The following is a 17,506-nucleotide window of genomic DNA, read 5'->3' on the forward strand; positions in this document are numbered from 1 at the left end:
GGGGTTTGGGCCGGTCTGCTCCCCAGATGAACTGGGTTGCGGACGGGCCGGGGTTTCGGTCTGACGCACTGTCACTGGAACAGCTTGTCTCGCCTGTGTGGCTTCACCATTAGCGATGGACGCTGCTGGATCAGCTTGGGGTTTTTCGTTAGACCTGGTATCCATAGTTCGTAACGATTAACTTCATCCTCATCGGCTCCCACCCTACAAGGGCCCACATCTTGGGAACGCTTACTCACACATATAAAAGGTGCTTTCGGTCGTTAGGACACCGACTCGGGTATAGAAGTGAGAAGTTGGCTAGTTGCGCGACATCGGAAATGTGTGAAGGTGGGACGTAGGGTCGTCCAGGTCAGACGCCCTCCGCCCGATTCACCTAAACGCACTTCGTCAGCATGGCCTTTCACCACCGCATCAGCAGCCGAAACTGCCTCTGCGGCCCTCTCACTTCTCGCCGTGAGCCCACCTACGGTTCCTCACTTGACCATTTCCCGGACTGTGGCTAGTAGCCCGGGCTACCGTTTTGCCCGAAATCAGGGCCGAAGCAGACGTGTTGCCACGCGGGTTGGCAATGGCTCAATCCCCAGGATCCCGTCATCCTTGCGTACGGCGCTCTACTGTGCAGGTCCTAGCACAGGTAGGTTATGTATAGGTCGTCAGTAGTAGCCTACACCTACTGACAACACCAGTGTGGATGTTAGCCGCCACTAGAAAGAGGCACGAATGCCAGTCGCTAGTGACGTTGCCCAGGATGGACCGGGGGTGACAGACGGACCTTTGGGCAGGCCGGAGCCCACCCAAACTTCCCCCTGTCTCCCGCTCGGGGAGGTCATCACACCACTCCACCCCTGTAGGTATAGTTCCGCTGGTCGAATATTAGCCGATGGTCAGGCCGAATATCCGGTATCCGGTCAAACAACTATCCGTTGCATCTCTAATATCAACCTTCGTGCATTGTGACAAGGTTCACGATTCCGCGCCGCGCACGATAGACCACGCCGCGGCGTTCATAGAGTTAAGAATAGTGTGGTGTTTTATGGATAAATATGTTAAATATATTGATATTGAGCGTGAAAGTTGTTTATTTTTACGCTTAGAGAATTTAATAAACCGGAGTCGCCTTTAAGAGCTTACCCCTCTGACGAAAACATTCCACAGTTGTGCAAACTTTTGTATGGGACGTTTATCTGACATGGCTATTTGTGCGTTACGTACAAATCATGAACAAATAGCCATACATTTGACGTGCCCCTCCCTCGCAAAACTCGGCAGACTTTTGTATAGGAAATGAGTAAAATAACAGCTAAGGCAGTTACTTTTTTTTACGACCTATTATTTAGGTAGGCCTACCTAACTACCCACTCGGGATTAAAAAGGTACTTAGGTGGGTACGTAAAATAAAGTGACGGCAAATTTTGGTATTTCCACATGTACTTATGATTTGTACTGTTACAAGTGCTGGAGTCGAAAATGCATATATAATTCAGCCGCTTTTTTTTTCATTCGGTAGGTAGAGCTTTCAAAATATCAATAAGGTTTCTAAAGAAATTCTCAGTACTCCCGACTAAAATATTATTTCCTTCCCCTAACTTTCAATCGGTATATAGACAACACGGGAAAACTCGTATGTAGCGAAAAGCACCTACGAATAGAGAAACCGCCTAGCGGGTCGCTGGCAGTGAATGTGTTAACAAGGCGATAGACAAATGAAACAAAGCATAGTGAATAAAAAACATACTTTATTCAGATCTGAAGTTTTACATTCAAAATAAAAATTGACAATTACAAAATATAATCAATAAAATGCATTGAAAATGTCATAATGGTGCAACAACAATAAATATTGAAATAAAAATAACCATGAGTGATGCATAGCTGATCGCACAGCGTTTGACGAAAAATATACCTAATTCTCTGGAATGAATATCGGTGGAGAAAAATACTGTTTGTATGTTTATATGTAGTTATAAAAGTAGTATATTATCTTTTTAAATCTCATATCAATCTACATATTATTATATAGCGACGGATTAGTTATTATTATTACCGGTTACATAAAACAAATAATTACGAAAAAAATAGCCGTTACTAACATAAACTTTAAAATGAAGTTATACATTAAAGTATTACAATTAAGTAATTTTTAAATTGTTAAATGCAATTTTGAAAAGTGAATAAATACAATAAAAATACACAGAAGTACATCGAGATTGAAAAGGTTATTTGTGACTTAGATTATCACCGATTAAAGCTTAATTAGTGTATTGTTTAATTTAAACATTTTCATTTTAGTTGGCTGACATTATTAATATAACTATAGCATCACATGTTTTTTAAAATACATAATAAAGTTATTAAAAAGTTTAAATACTTTAAGGCATTAGCAATTTAGCATATATGCTACATATATTTATATATAGGTTATCATATTTTTGGTTATTTGAAAGTGATGCTATAGAGATATCCATATTTGTAAAATGTTTGAACATTAACGTTATAACATTGAGGTATTGGAAGAATTACTCGTACAATAATATGTGTCTTAAAGAGTACACAGTAACTATATATTACATGGTTGAGGTTAAAATCTCGATTTGTCACTAACTATATAATTTATTAAGTAAACTTAAGGCCATTTTATTCTCTCTAATTATCAATGGTAGTCGTTTTCAAGGTTTTCGGCAAGGACGCCATTTTTTACAAGATGGCGGTCTATTGTAATTGGATTTTTCGATGTACTCTTTAAGCTTAGTTACCGTTGCAAAGGTCCTTAAATAGTATGTATTAAGGCATATTTTCTTATGAATAAACTGTGCGATTCAGCCAATCGTCGAGCGAGAACGTGGCGTAGTCTCCGCCCGATGATCTGCCCTTGAACGTCTCTGTAAATTAAACATAAAATGTTTTATATCTCTTAGTGGTGGGGGGGAGGACATTTAGTTAGTGTTATAATGAGGAACGGTAATAAAACTTATAAACAAAAATGTATTTTCCATTTTCGTTACGGTGTGGTGCTTATAAAGTTTGCTTACAGTATTTGCTGAACAAATATTACACCATATGAAAGTAACATCAGAAATAGTTTAAGAGGTAGGTATTCTAAATGGTGTGGTACACATATTTTAGTTATTATATTGTAATAGTCGCACTGCAGCAAACAATATTTTAGTTCAAAAAGCTAAAAGGAATTTTCATGTCACTTGTTAACAAGTTACTTAAAGTAAAACTTGAACCATATTCAATATTTAAAAAAAAGGTGTTATGCAGAAAGTAGACAACTGAAAATCATTTTTTTTAAATCAGTCCTAACTGGACTTGATAGTGATCTTTATGTAATATTGTGCATAAATTAAACTTGACTGTCTCGTGTCTAAATCTGCATAAAACCTTGCGTATAATTATTCCTTGCAGCTTTAATCCGTTGCGATTTAATATCACGAACCAAAAACAATAATAACTCTGCATAAATATAATTTCCTTGTTACAAAGAGTCACAAATCTTGAGCTTGTAAGAGCTATAATTGCATATTAAAAATTTATTACAGGGTTAGTTTTTTCGGTTCATGATTAAGATACATTTTACAAAATATACTTCTTTATCCTTGTGCGAGGAATCCTTCGGCTCACGGGTTCCACTGTAAGTCGCGTTCGAGGTTCTCTACCGGTTCGTTGTTCGCTGTTTTTATTATAACAACATGTAAAACAATGCTAATAACACAAAACGGTCGTAATTTTAGGAAAAGGATTCAATCCACAAAAACCTTTCCACAATATACACCGTGTTTTTATTGAATTCCGTTAACTTCGGGGTATGATTAAGAACGTTTAAGAAAACTAATAGGCATAGTAAATTTTCAAAAAAATTTTTTTATTTAGAATAGAATAGAATAGAATGTTTTTATTCGTGACAAAACTTAAAACAAAAAAATAATTTTAAAAAGTAATTATATGTAGCATATAGCGTTGTTGTAACACGGGCATTACATTTAACTCAACCAAACAATTGAAATCTGTGACATATCAATGTCATTTCGAACATCGATCGACCGAGATTGTACTTAACCCGTGGAGCGCCCTACACAGACACGTGTGCTGGTAACTAGTATAGGAATTCCATACTACGGTAATTCTGGGGCGCTCCAGGGGTTAAGTTTAGTAGCAAATGTATGAACTCATTCTAAACACTAATCAATATGTAAACCGGCCCTAAGGCAAGTGTACACGCTTGTAGAGGCCTTATAGGAAAAAAATAAATAATTTATTATCTCCGAAATGAAGTTAATTAGAATATCGGTGTCTTTGAGAAAGTTACTTGATTTAAGCTCGGGAATGCACCCTTGAAATTAACGGAAAACAAAAAAAAAACACGGTGTATATGGTTATATTTTAGATCTTTCAGACAAAAAGAAAAAAAAAGAGGATGGTTCCTTTTCGCAAAACTACATCCAAATATTCTTACAGTTGTATACGGTGATGGAAGATTCAGGGCATCGAATTATGACAAGTGCAGAACAGAACTAAATAACTATCACGTTGGAATACGACATATTTGCATGCTTTCTCATCTTAAATTCTCAATCCTAATGTAATGTAAGTAGATATTATAGTTAATTAGTAAACTTAATGTTTTCTATGATTGGTTAGACTCCAATTCTATCCACTTGACCGTCCGACGATAGTATAGTATCCGAAAAAAATATGCTCTTAACCGTCCGCGGGAACCTTACTATCCAAAGGGGTGGAAGAAAAAATTGATTTCAGAGCCATCTAACGGCATATTTCGGCATTATTTACTAATTCTCTTGATGCGACAACGTAGCCTAACTAAATAGTTAGCTCTAAAAAAATTTAGATGGCAGTGTAGTTATAGTTTTTGTAGAAAATTGTGAAAGCGCTGCGCGGGGCGTGCGTCGCTAAAAAACCCCGGACGGTTGACAGGAAAACAGTCTCGCGGGCCGGACGGTTGAGTGGCTATATTATGTGACGAAGCTTTCTTGGAGTTATTTTCTTGGGCAGGTTTTGAGATATATAAGTTAGGTTATAGATAGATAGTCATGCAGCAGATTCAAATAAGATCTAACTATTCCACAAACTAGCTAGACTACATACATGACAAAAATTTCATGCAGAAAATGCTTGACCTAATGAGTATTATATTCCATTTGTCCTAGTTTTTTTTGCGATTGAATGCAAATTTTTGTAAGTTATATTTGAAAAGTCTTACCGATCATGGTCTTGAGTCGCACGGAACACATTATGAAGTCATCGAATTGTATGTAACCGTCTTGGCCGCCGTATCTATAAGAAAAACAACAAATTAGTAGTACCAAAGACATATACGAGGGCGGGATGATAAGTTTCCGAAACGGCACAGAAATAAGACAATATATATAAATGTTATATTTTATTTTTCAACGTAGGTCCCTTCTGAGTCCACGCACTTGGCCCAACGTTTCTCCAAGGCTATTATCCCATTTCTAAAAAACGATTCTTCGAGTCCCTCAAAATACCTATTAACAGCTTCTATGACTTCAGAGTTCGACGAAAATTTTTGTCCGCCTAGCCACTTTTTGAGATTTGGGAACAAATGGAAGTCGCAAGGGGCCAAATCTGGTGAATACGGGGGATGAGGTAACAATTCGTAGTGCAAATCTTCGATTTTAGCCATTGCAATTTTAGCCGTGTGAACAGGGGCGTTATCCTGATGGAGTAAAATTTTTTTCTTATTTAAATGAGGCCTTTTCTCTTTGATTGCGTTATCGAGGTTTTGTAGCAGATCAGCATAATATTGGGCGTTAATGGTTCTTCCCTTTTGAAGGTAATCCACGAAAACCAGTCCTTTGGAATCCCAAAATACGGTTGCCATTACTTTACCGGCTGACAAAACCACTTTTGCTTTCTTAGGGGCAGGTTCACCCCGATTTGTCCACTGCCTAGACTGTTCTTTTGTCTCAGGCGTGTAGTGGTGGATCCACGTCTCGTCAACCGTTATGTAGCGACGTAAAAACTCGTTAGGATTATGCCTGTACTTCTTCAAACACTCCGTCGAAACATCCTTGCGGGTTAGTTTTTGCTCGTCTGTTAAGAGACGCGGCACCCAACGAGCACAGAGCTTGTTCATTTCCAAGTGTTGGTGCAAAATGTTAAAAACACGTTCTTTTGAAATGTTTACCATCTCTGCTATTTCCACCAACTTCACACGGCGATCATCCAATACAATTTTTTTTACTTTGTTGATAATTTCCGGAGTCGTTACCTCATTGGGCCGTCCGCTGCGGGGAGCATCTGTACAGCTCTGCCGACCACGTCTGAAGTCGACAACCCAAGTGTGAACTGTGCTTAAAGAAGGCGAAGAAGATCCTAAAACGCGATCCAGTTTGGTTTTAATTTGTGTTGCAGTTTTGCCTTTCAAAACATAAAACTTAATTACCGCACGCACTTCCGATTTTTCCATTTTCACGAAAATGAATACAGTTTTTCTTTAGGTCGCTTTAATATATTATTATTTATATTATAAAAACTTGATATTGCTTCCGCATTAACGTAAAAGCCAAGAGGTTAGAATGACATTATTACTTTTTTAATTATATTTTTTTTAATCTTTCATTTCGGAGACTTACCAGCCAGCCCTCGTATATACAGGGTGATTCATGAGACGTGAGCAGGACTAATCCTGCACACTCAGTAACTGATAATTGATCGATCACCGTCGTATTTAGGTGAAACAACGACACTTTTTCCTATTTTTTACTTTTTGGTGAGGGCAAATTTAACTGTCTACAATCATGGTTACCCTACAAGACCTAATTAATAAACGTAAAACCTCTTTAACCGTAATGCATTTTGATTACGAAGAAAATAAACTGTCAAACTTGAGTGAGATACGAGTTTTCAAAAGTACACACGACACAGAATATCGGTAGTTTAGTATTCTAATTTTAGGGTGACCATGCATGTCGTAAATAATTTTTTTTTTCAACACGAGTAGAAAATTAACGTTAATCTCACTAATACTGATACGAAACAGTTGCTTATAATTTACAAAATGCGCAGTCTTAGTCCTGCTCACGTCTCCTGAATCACCCTGTATATTTTCGTATAAGATGAATAAAGTCTAAGAAAAAAACGTGCCTCGGGAATCAAGAAAAAGTCATTCTCGGATAGAAGGCGCACACACCTTTGGCCTAGCTCGGCTAGATGGCGTGACGACACCGTTTCATATTTAACAAATTTTAACACATAGATATCAGGGAATGAACATGGATCAAAATGATAAAAAAATAATAAAATTATTTATCTATATCTACGCCCGAAAGCAAACACGTAGTAACCCACAAAAACCAAATTGTTCACCAGAGACGAAAAACTTCTCGAGTTTTGAAAAAAAAATCATAACTACGTTAAAAAATCATAACTACGTTGTTTATGAACATAACTAACTCAAAATTGGATGAAACATTCAAAATTTTTTGGACTTCAAATTCATTTAAATAAATTTAACCGCAAGTTGTTACAATACCATATTTTGTGGGTTACTACGTTTTGATCTTTTTAAGACAGTGCGCAAACTCGTAGTAAACGCCAGTACCAAATGTATGGGATAGCATTTCTTTAAAATTTGTATGGACAGCAAAAACGCAGTAATCCACCTGAATATGACAAAAGATATCCGTAATAAAGTTTTAAACGTTGTGGTTTAGAAATTTTAAGTGAACAAATGCTGTAACAGTATTTATTTTCTTTAAGTAAGAAATTTAGAATGCATTAAATGTATAACCAAAACATTTTACCACACTCTTAAAAATGACTTTAATGGCATCATAAAGTAAATTGCACGACATTTCAAATGTATACTTATAAAATGTGAAGATGTTTTCGGGATTCATAAACGAAAATAACACATCTATTATGATTATTTGATTACAATGTTACAATGTTATTGTAAAACCAACTAAAAAATAATAAGTCCACTTTGGAAAAGACATAACGTAATGGGAGATCAAAATCTAACCAAAGTATAACAACGACGTTTGATTAAAAAAAAAGTGATTTCTACATCCTCTTATAAAATAAAAGTCCACTTTAGACAAAACAAACTTTTATCAGATACCATAAGACCAAATTTTATTTAAGTACCATAAAACCTTACAGTTGAAAAAAAAACTTCCTTTCTTAAATAAAAATAATCACTTTACCCAAAATCCCCGTAATATTTTACTTGATTACAAACACGTCGCCTCACTTTCACCCCCCGAACCGCACTGAGCGACGGCGCAAACGTTTAAGTAATGGCCGCGATAGCCGCTTTAAAACGAAATAAGGCGCAGAAGTTTAAACCTTACGCCCTACAACAGTGAAGTAATTATTATGAGGTACCTAGTTTTACTTGATCCTTAAAAACGTAGTAAAAGACATGTCTCTCATATTTTAATAGTGTGTGAATTTGTGTTAAACCACTACTCGACTAAACATTATTTCCCACCAAATAGCATAACTGCAAGACATTCACATTCATGAGCGGCGAACACGTAGTAACCTACACTTGCGTCAGACCAACGGAGGTTGTAAATGCTGTAAATACAATGATTTCATTTTTTGAGTTTTTTTTGTGCTATTTACTGCGTGTTTGCCGAGTACATTTCAAGAAAAACGAGAAAATGTTGTGTTCCTATTTTCCCCATTTTTCATCATATTGGCACGTGGATTCGACCTATCGACGCAGAAAAAATTGGAGATTCCAAAACTGCAATAAAAAATTTTGTGGCCTTGTGTGGGTTACTACGTGTTTGCTTTCCGGCGTCGATATATACACATTTTTTGATAATTTTATACGTCTTTATTTTGAGTTTTAGTCGGGTGTCGATAGATGGCAGTAATTTACCAGTGACTACAAAATTTACTATGACAGGACCCCTCTATACTACATATCTATTCTCTTTGGTAGTACTAACACTAGGAGACTAATAATAATAGGCCTTTTCATCTGTGTCAGATGTTTTAAGCAGCATCCCGGTAACGACACTTGCGTTCGTGGCTGTATAGCCCTATGCGGGAGAGGATCCCTCGTCCACTAGGAGACTATTAGTAGACAAAATTATAAAGTAGGAAGTTACAAGCCTGAGCCGAGTAAAACGTCAACGTGTCTAAAGAGTCATGCAAAAACATCTCTACAAAAGCTACCCAACAACTCAATCAATCCAATTCCAATCCAATTCAATTTCAATCAAATTCTTGGGATTACTTGTCAAGCGAACCCCAGGCTCCCATGAGCCGTGGCAAAAATGCCGGGACAACGCGAGGAAGAAGACAGCTAGCCCACAACTCTGCGTTTACCTAAATAATTATAAATCCTATAGCCTAAAGTGTATAGTTGGAAGCCACGACACGACTGGTTTCTAATTCTATGTATTTCTATAAAATATCATACAAAGTCAGCGACACGAAGCTGACTGCAGATCAGGCGGCCTAGCCAAGGTGACGATCGCTTGCACTTCGCCATCGAACCGCTTTATGTCTCTCTGTCACTCTTCTATATTAGTGCGACAGTGACAGTTGCGTTTCGAGCGCTACGGAGCGTAAGCGATTGACATCTTGGCTACGCGGCCTGTACTGTCTCTCTCACTCGGAACCAAATTACATATAACATGACGCGCTGGCGTGTTGGGATGAGACGTCGTTATAGTGTCATTCTATGGAATTTGCTAACTATATGAACAGAAGTCACTAGTAAATTGACATTCAGAGACAATTTTAATATGGCGGTTTGTTTACATAGTTAGCAAGTTCCATAGAATGACACTTTAGGTTCCAAATCGTACCTTTAATCCTGCTGGCGTTTTCAATAAATTCTACAAGAAACTTCGATATCACTGCTAATAGAAATTGTAAATTTTCCATTACCCCTTCTTGTATAAAATGTTTACCTGTGTGCGAGTACGTTGAGTGTGTGTGCGTTGACGGTGTAGCCGGCTGAATGGATGGCGTCGCGGAGATGGTAGGCCGGGATGGCGCCGCGGCCTTCTGTGTCGTATAGGCGGAATACGGCCTGCAAAAAAGAAACAATTGAGAAAATAGTAAAAAAAACGCATTTAACTGATTTGCAAGACCGAAGTGATCCCATTAGGTCAGGAAATGAATGCTCAAAAAACGTTGTAGAGGGAAATGCTAGGAACACAATTTTTGACTCCGTAACTTTGTTTGGACTAGTTAGGAGGTGAACATATCAAAAGTCCCCGGCCGTAGCCCCGGTGCTGGGGGGTAGAGGGGGGTAAGAAGGTCGATTTTTTTTGTTTTTCATTGATATCTTGGAAACTTTGCGTCTTAGCGACATGACTACTAAGACAAACCGAAAGCTGATAAAATTAGTTACAAGTTTTATCCAGTCAAGTTTTTCGATATCATGAACAGTTTTTGAGATACCCGCTCTTGAAAGTTTATTTAGGGATTTTAAATTTATATTGATATCTACATCAGTGAAGCTGTTAGGCCATGTTTGGTATCATTTTCGTATAAATCGGGGGCGCTGAATTCATTTATGGTATCGCATTGACACTATTCCGAAGTAAAACGAAAATTAAAAAAAATATAATTTTGAAAATCCCTATTCACGCTTAAACCGCTGAACCAATTTCGTTGAAATTTGCTATAGAAATAGTTTCAGTCTCGACACAGGACATAGGATAGTTTTTATAACCAAAAGCATCTTTGGAGGGTGTGAAAAGTGGGGTGGAAATTTGTATGGGGAGTCAATAACCGCTGAACCGGTTTAGATGAAATTTAGGATGGTATACATCTGTGATTTAGATGAAAATGATATCAAACATGACTTCAAACCTTACCTTAAGCAGTATTAATCTCAGGAATTCAGTTTCGTCGACGAAGTTGAATTCCCCCCATACTCCAATTCACAACTTTAAAGGATGATTATTGAGATAAAAAGTATCTTATGTCCTGTCTTGGGACTTGAAATATCTGTATACTAAATTTCAATTAAATCGGTTGAGCGGTTTAAGCGTGAAGAGGAATTAAAAAAAAAGTTATTTGTTTAAAGTTTATATATTTTTTCTTAGGAATGGTGTCAATGTGATACCAAAAATGAATTCAGCACCCCCGATTTATACAAAAATGATACCAAACACGGCCTAGCAGCTTCACTAATGTAGATATCAAGATAAAATTGAAAGCCCTAAATAAACTTTCAAGAGCGGGTATCTCAAAAACTGTTCAAGATATCGAAAAACTTGACTGGATAAAACTTGTAACTAATTTTATCAGCTTTCGGTTTGTCTTAGTAGTCATGTCGCTAAGACGCAGTTTCCAAGATATCAATGAAAAACCGAAAAATTCGACCTTCTTACCCCCCTCTACCCCCCAGCACCGGGGCTACGGCCGGGGACTTTTGATATGTTCACCTCCTAACTAGTCCAAACAAAGTTACGGAGTCAAAAATTGTGTTCCTAGCATTTCCCTCTATAACTTCTTATTGCTTGGCCTACATAAGTGTTCCGTGAACAAAGTTTTGTACGGAACACTAAAAATCATTTATGAGTTCATACAATTTTGCAGTTGGTTATACAAATGATAAAGAATAAAAGGCTGACATAAATGGTTGAAGGCAAGGCAAGGCAAGAATTTGTGAATTCATTTCTTTAGTTTCATTTCTTAGGGTTTAAAACTACAGTTGAAAATTTCACAGATGATGTATTTTTGTTCTGTCTATAACAACAAATACTAAAAACAGAATAAAATAAATATTTAAGTGGGGCTCCCATACAATAATCGTGTAATTTTTTGCTGATAAATTCCGCAATGAAAGTTAATAGTTATTTGTTTACAAGGGGGCAATATTGTTGTTTAACCGCTCGTGCTAATATTGATACCCGAGCAAGCGAAGATTCCAAAATTGAACCACGAGCGTAGCGAGTGGTTCGAAAAATGGAATCTTGAGCGTTGCGAGGGTTTCAAAGCACGAGGGTTAAACAACAATTTGCCCCCGAGTGAAACACAAAATTTTTCACTACACCAACCCGAAGCAAATATTAAATGTAAAATATCAAACAAAATCAAATCCAAATGAATGTTATTAAATATTTATCATCCAAAATCATCATTTAAAAGTCAATTCTACCAGCAAACAGAAGAAAATAACTCAAAATTTGCATTTGATTACTCTGCCTCACGTGTGAATAAAATGCAACTTTGCTATCAGTTTTTGAAGTGCAAAGTAAGCCTTTCCGAGCTGGTGTGGTGAAAAATAACTTACCCTCCAGTTGCGCAGATCGATCCATAGCGACTTGAACTCCTCGAAGCCAAGTCCTCCAGAATTATCCTTGTCCAGCATAGCGATCATGCTCCTGCAGACATCTTTAGAGAATCCTTGTCCTTTGAGCTCTGAAAATATACATATATTGAACTAGCAATTTTGGACCTTAACGTGCATAATTAAGGTAGACAATTGAATACTGCGAATTAGGACTTATACTACTTTTGAAAAACGAGCAAGTCATAATTCGCAGTGCAGAGTCAAGCATACCTTTTTCAACCTTCATACAAATGAAAATAGGTAAAAAAATGTACACTCGAGTTAAAATCACAAAATATCGAAGATTTTGTGACTTTTTTTCTTAATTACGTGACTTAGATTTAATGACATACTTTTTATAACGTCATTAAAAAGATTATTCGAAAATGTGCGTAAACATACACATTTTCCAATAATCTTAAACTAGTTTTATGGAAATGGAGGTATGATTTATTATCTAAACTTAATATATTCTTTAAAATGCCCATTTTTGTTTATTAACTATACATTAAAGCTGGTAATGAAGATATTTTCAACGACATTGAAGATATCTACATTATGGTGTTAGTGGCAACATAAGCGATATTCATGTAAAATAACACTTTAATAACGAAATATAATTGTTATCATACAAAAGTGAATAAAGTATTATTTTACATAACACAACATTATCATATAGACCTCGAAGTATACCTGTAAAATATAATAGGTCAAACATTTTATGTACATATTAAAAATAGACATTTTAAAATAAACAGAGCCTCCATTTCTATAAACGTGTGAAGTAATGGTATTAACATGCAGCGGCCGCGGCTCTGTCCTGTAAAATAAACTGTAATATTATATAAATCAAAATAAATGTGACCTTCCACGACAAAAGGTACCTTTATAGCCGTGGGACGTCACAAATCATCTTCGGAGAATAAACAAAATATTAAATCAGTCAATGATGTTAATAAATCAATACATTTTAATAAACATATAGATTATTTCCTCAAGTTATATATGTTTTAAGAGGATTAAAATAATTTGGATTTGACAATAGCAATAACTTTTACGGTAATATTGAATGGGAAAACTAAAATAAATCAACGGAATATGTGTCTTAACTGTCTAATATGCTTTAGGCCAATCCTTCTCGTGCATTTTGTGTCCAGCTTTGGGATATACATTCAGCCAATATTTATTGATATTATAGCTGTTATTTATATCAAAACTAGAGTCAAACCGAGATAAGTCTGCAACGATTTTGATAGCACACGCAGTGCAACTGCAAGTGTTATTGTAAACGTCAAGCTTCTATGGAATTATGACGTATAAATAACACCTGCAGTATGAACGATTTTGTGTTACGTATAAGTAACACAAAATCGTTGCAGACTTACATCGGCCTAACTCTAGTTTGCTATCCATTTTAGGACTAGCTTCATTACGGCACTACTATGTTCTACCGGCAAAGAATCGTCCCTAACATCAATACCTTGTCCTCCGTTAGCCTGCGGCTGCGTTAGGTGCACCCGATCCTGATTCTGCGACTGGACCTGTTGCAGGTCAATGCCGATTTCCTTGCAGATGGGCGCGCAGAGGGCGCACAACAGCTGTTCCAGACAGCTCTGCTCTGTGGGGGTCCCCCCTCCAGCCATGCCCCCTCCTGCCATCCCCCCTCCACCTCCATCGTACGCGCCGCCTTGACGCATTGCCATCTCTGTCAAATATCGCTAGGAGTGTAACTACTGATGAGGCGAGTAAAAAGTTTTGTACACAGTAAGATTAACTCGAGTTTAAGTGAATACCATACAGGTAGACTGATAATGTTGTTATGACATGATGGTCAAGGGGAGGGGGACGGGCATACTATATTTCGTCAACGTGCAATAGCGGATGGGCGGAATAGTTATTTACGATACAAGTGCGGAAAAGAGGAAATTCGAAACAAGTGGCGATAAATTAAAACACGACCGAAGGAAGTGCTTTAAATCGACACGAGTTGCGAATTACCTATTCGCACGTGTAGCGTCCAACATTTTATAGTACATATGGCCCTTTAAACTTTTGACATCGCACGAAAATTGTTATTTTACGCACTAGTGCGGGAAAATAGGACCATATGTACTGTAAATATTATTACTCGTAGTTCTGTTATGTGAAACACGTGATCTTAGTAGTAAGGTTTAGGGGATTATTCACAGACGGTCTAGAACGCAAAATGACTAGTGTAATATTTTGCATAGAATACAAATGTTGTACATAACCCAAAAAACTGCGTGATTCTGATTATTTAGCAGCAAATAAATGAAAAAGACTTAAGGCCTGTGCACATCGGCTGCGTGTGCGTGACGTGCGGCGTTGTAGTATACATATCCTTATAAGAGACGGCACACCGCTTGCGTGACGTGTGCGTGTGCGGCTTCAACATTTCTGCGCACGCGCATGTGCACACCACGCACACACAAGCCGGTGTGCACAGGCCTTTAAACCCAGGACGCTTTGCGTATGTATATAAGAATATTTAGCAAAAAGAAAAGAAAAAGCTAAACAATCTTAAGCAAAAACAGTATTTTACTACTCATGTAAATAACAAAAAAAATTTAGGTAATACTGCAACCGCGAAAATTATATTTTAAAAAGAAACACTATAACTAAAGATTTGTAGTAATCATTTCTTGAATTCAGACGACACAGTCAGTTGAAGGTTTGATTCGTGCTTTACTTATAGAAAAATCTTCTTAGTTATAGTATAGTCTTACGATTTGTAGCTTGCCCCGAACGGCTAATCCTTTGTCTATCCCTTGTTAAGTAAAACCGCACATGCAACTTACCTGCAAAAAGGGTCTTATTATTCTAATTGGCACCTGAGCGCGGACTAGTCCAACACTCAAAAAACCAGTGTAGGTGCGCTCTCCGATAACGCGCCCTTGTTACGCATCTCGATGACACATTTTAGACTGGTTCTGTAGCGTTCGACTCGCCGGCACTCAGTAACCGTGGTCCCCACACATATCCTCGCAAAATATTTTTCCATTAGTTCATTTTGAATCTTATTGCAATTTCCATAGGAGTTGTAATACAATAACCGGGTAAAGTGACCGAACGATTTTTTATGCAGGTAGTAGCATGTGCGGTTTCACTTAACAATTGACAAAGGATTAGCCATTCGGGGCCAGCTACAAACCGAAAGACTATATCCAGAGATGATTACAAGAAATCGATTTCTAGATTACAACATCTATCTTTTCTTATATAGAATAATCTTAAAATAAAATACTTACATAATTTGTACCACGGTAAGCAAATGAACGATAGATAAGCGCGTTTAACTCGACACAATAAGCTTGTTATAACAACGAAAGCTCAAAAATGGGCATTTTAAATAAAATCATTAATATAATTAAATAAAACCTTACACAATAATTTCTTAAGCTATAAATGTATAAGCTTACTTGAAATGAATATGTAGTATATATGTGTTAAGTTTAAGTTTTAACACAATATTTGTATTTCGACACAGTCGTATATGTGCATTATTATTTAGTTAGGCACACATTTGGTTCGTTAGAAACTCTTAAAGCCTTAATTTTTTTTCTGAAATTCATATTAATTTGCGAGGTGGGATTCAAAGCATTATAAGTTTGAAGGTGATACATTTTTTTTACTATTTAAATCCTTTAAACAACATTTCCCGTAATAAACAAATTCTAGAAGATGCAGTTCCAAAAAATATCCAAAATTCCTCCGATAACTTAATGTGTAGTAAGGTGCATTTGAACAGCCGAACAGCGCAGAAATATCTACAATCTCTTATATATTATAATTAAAAACTTATGGATCTTCCCAGGCTATTCATTTAAACTTTTCATTAAGTAAAGTTTATACCACTTTACATACAGCTAATTAAAATGTATTCATCCTTACGTGTTTATCATGTAAACAAACGTGACGTCAAAGTGTCATTCCAACAAAACGATTCATAGACAATCTAGACATCGTAATGTCAGATGTTTTTGAGGTGATCCGTTCGTTACTGCGATTATTGATGAAAATCTTATTAGAAATTATATTTTTTTGTGGTTATTTGGTTGTTTTCAATACTTTGTGAGTTTCTTTAAGTATACAACAACATCTTAAGTGATGATTATTGTGTAAAGTGTGATAATTGTTTCGAGAAGTGTTTGTTTACATGATAGGACAAGTAAGGATGGATACACTTTATTGTAGTTGATGATTCAGTGAATCGTAAAGGGCTATCCCGCTAGGGCGTAAGGCACTGGTCCCACCGCGAGCTAGTAAGCTATGAGCTATCGGCTATAAACACGAACAAAAGATAAGCACTCCCGTGTAAATAAAAGAGACACGGCGATATTTATAGTTACTCGCCCAGCGGTGAGCTATAAATATCGCCGTGTCTCTTTTATTTACACGGGAGTGTTTATCTTTTGTTCGTGTTTATAGCCGATAGCTCATAGCTTACTAGCTCGCGGTGGGACCAGTGCCTAAGAGTCATCTTTGTAGTTTTGAATTTGGAAGCTTCTTTTATTTCATTTCACAGCCAAGCATAATTTTTGTATTGAACTTGGCTCTCCTTTTTTACATTTATAGTTCGTTTTTTTAGCATTAGAAAGAACTTGAAAGAAGGTAAGCGATCTTGACAAAACGCTTTTTTAAAATCAGTAAGTATTACTTATGAAAGCAGAAGAATTTAAATGATCGTATTAGATTCATATTTGTTACATATTTGCAGTAACTTATTTTTAGAATGTGTTTTACAATTAAAAGACACAAGATTGTTTACCTTATTTCTAATGCTAAAAAAAAACGAACTATAGTTCAAAATTCGATTTTAATTTGTTCTTTTTAAAGGAACTCAGGACATAGGAGGCTATGTATATTAGACATACCTTCTCTCATGGCGTAGTCGAGGATCTCCTTCAGCTCCTGCCAGTCGACCTCTCCATCGGAGCCGGCTAAACGGTTGAAAAATTCGCGGATAGGGTCCGCTGGCTCCGGGTTAGGGGCTATCTCTTTCACCTGGCAAATTCATGGGGAAAATAATTTATTTACATACAATATACAGTGTGTAACTGAACGAAAAGCAATCACTCAATCCCGTCAATGTTTAGGTCATACTAAGCAACTTTTACTATGGGACCAACCCCGGAATCGCGAAAAATAAATTGACTCTCCCATAGGAAATTTCAACATCAGACC

At 36.8% G+C, this 17,506-nt stretch overlaps 1 protein-coding gene across 1 annotated transcript in view; it reads right to left on the reverse strand.

Annotated features, from left to right (window-relative positions):
- Window positions 1-1,721: 1,721 nt before the first annotated feature.
- The window catches only part of LOC134675927 (calpain-B-like), a 58,639-nt gene continuing 42,854 nt past the window's right edge, over window positions 1,722-17,506 (reverse strand). The window contains exons 15-19 of the mRNA XM_063534272.1: window positions 17,197-17,326; window positions 12,263-12,390; window positions 9,924-10,045; window positions 5,225-5,298; window positions 1,722-2,882 (exon numbers count right to left, since the gene is read on the reverse strand). Coding sequence (XP_063390342.1) covers window positions 2,800-2,882; window positions 5,225-5,298; window positions 9,924-10,045; window positions 12,263-12,390; window positions 17,197-17,326 — 537 coding nt within the window. The 3' untranslated portion in view covers window positions 1,722-2,799. The remainder of the gene's footprint in view (window positions 2,883-5,224; window positions 5,299-9,923; window positions 10,046-12,262; window positions 12,391-17,196; window positions 17,327-17,506) is intronic.

The sequence above is a fragment of the Cydia fagiglandana genome, chromosome 23, assembly GCF_963556715.1.
Source record: "Cydia fagiglandana chromosome 23, ilCydFagi1.1, whole genome shotgun sequence".
In the NCBI taxonomy this organism is placed as follows: Eukaryota; Metazoa; Arthropoda; class Insecta; order Lepidoptera; family Tortricidae; genus Cydia; species Cydia fagiglandana.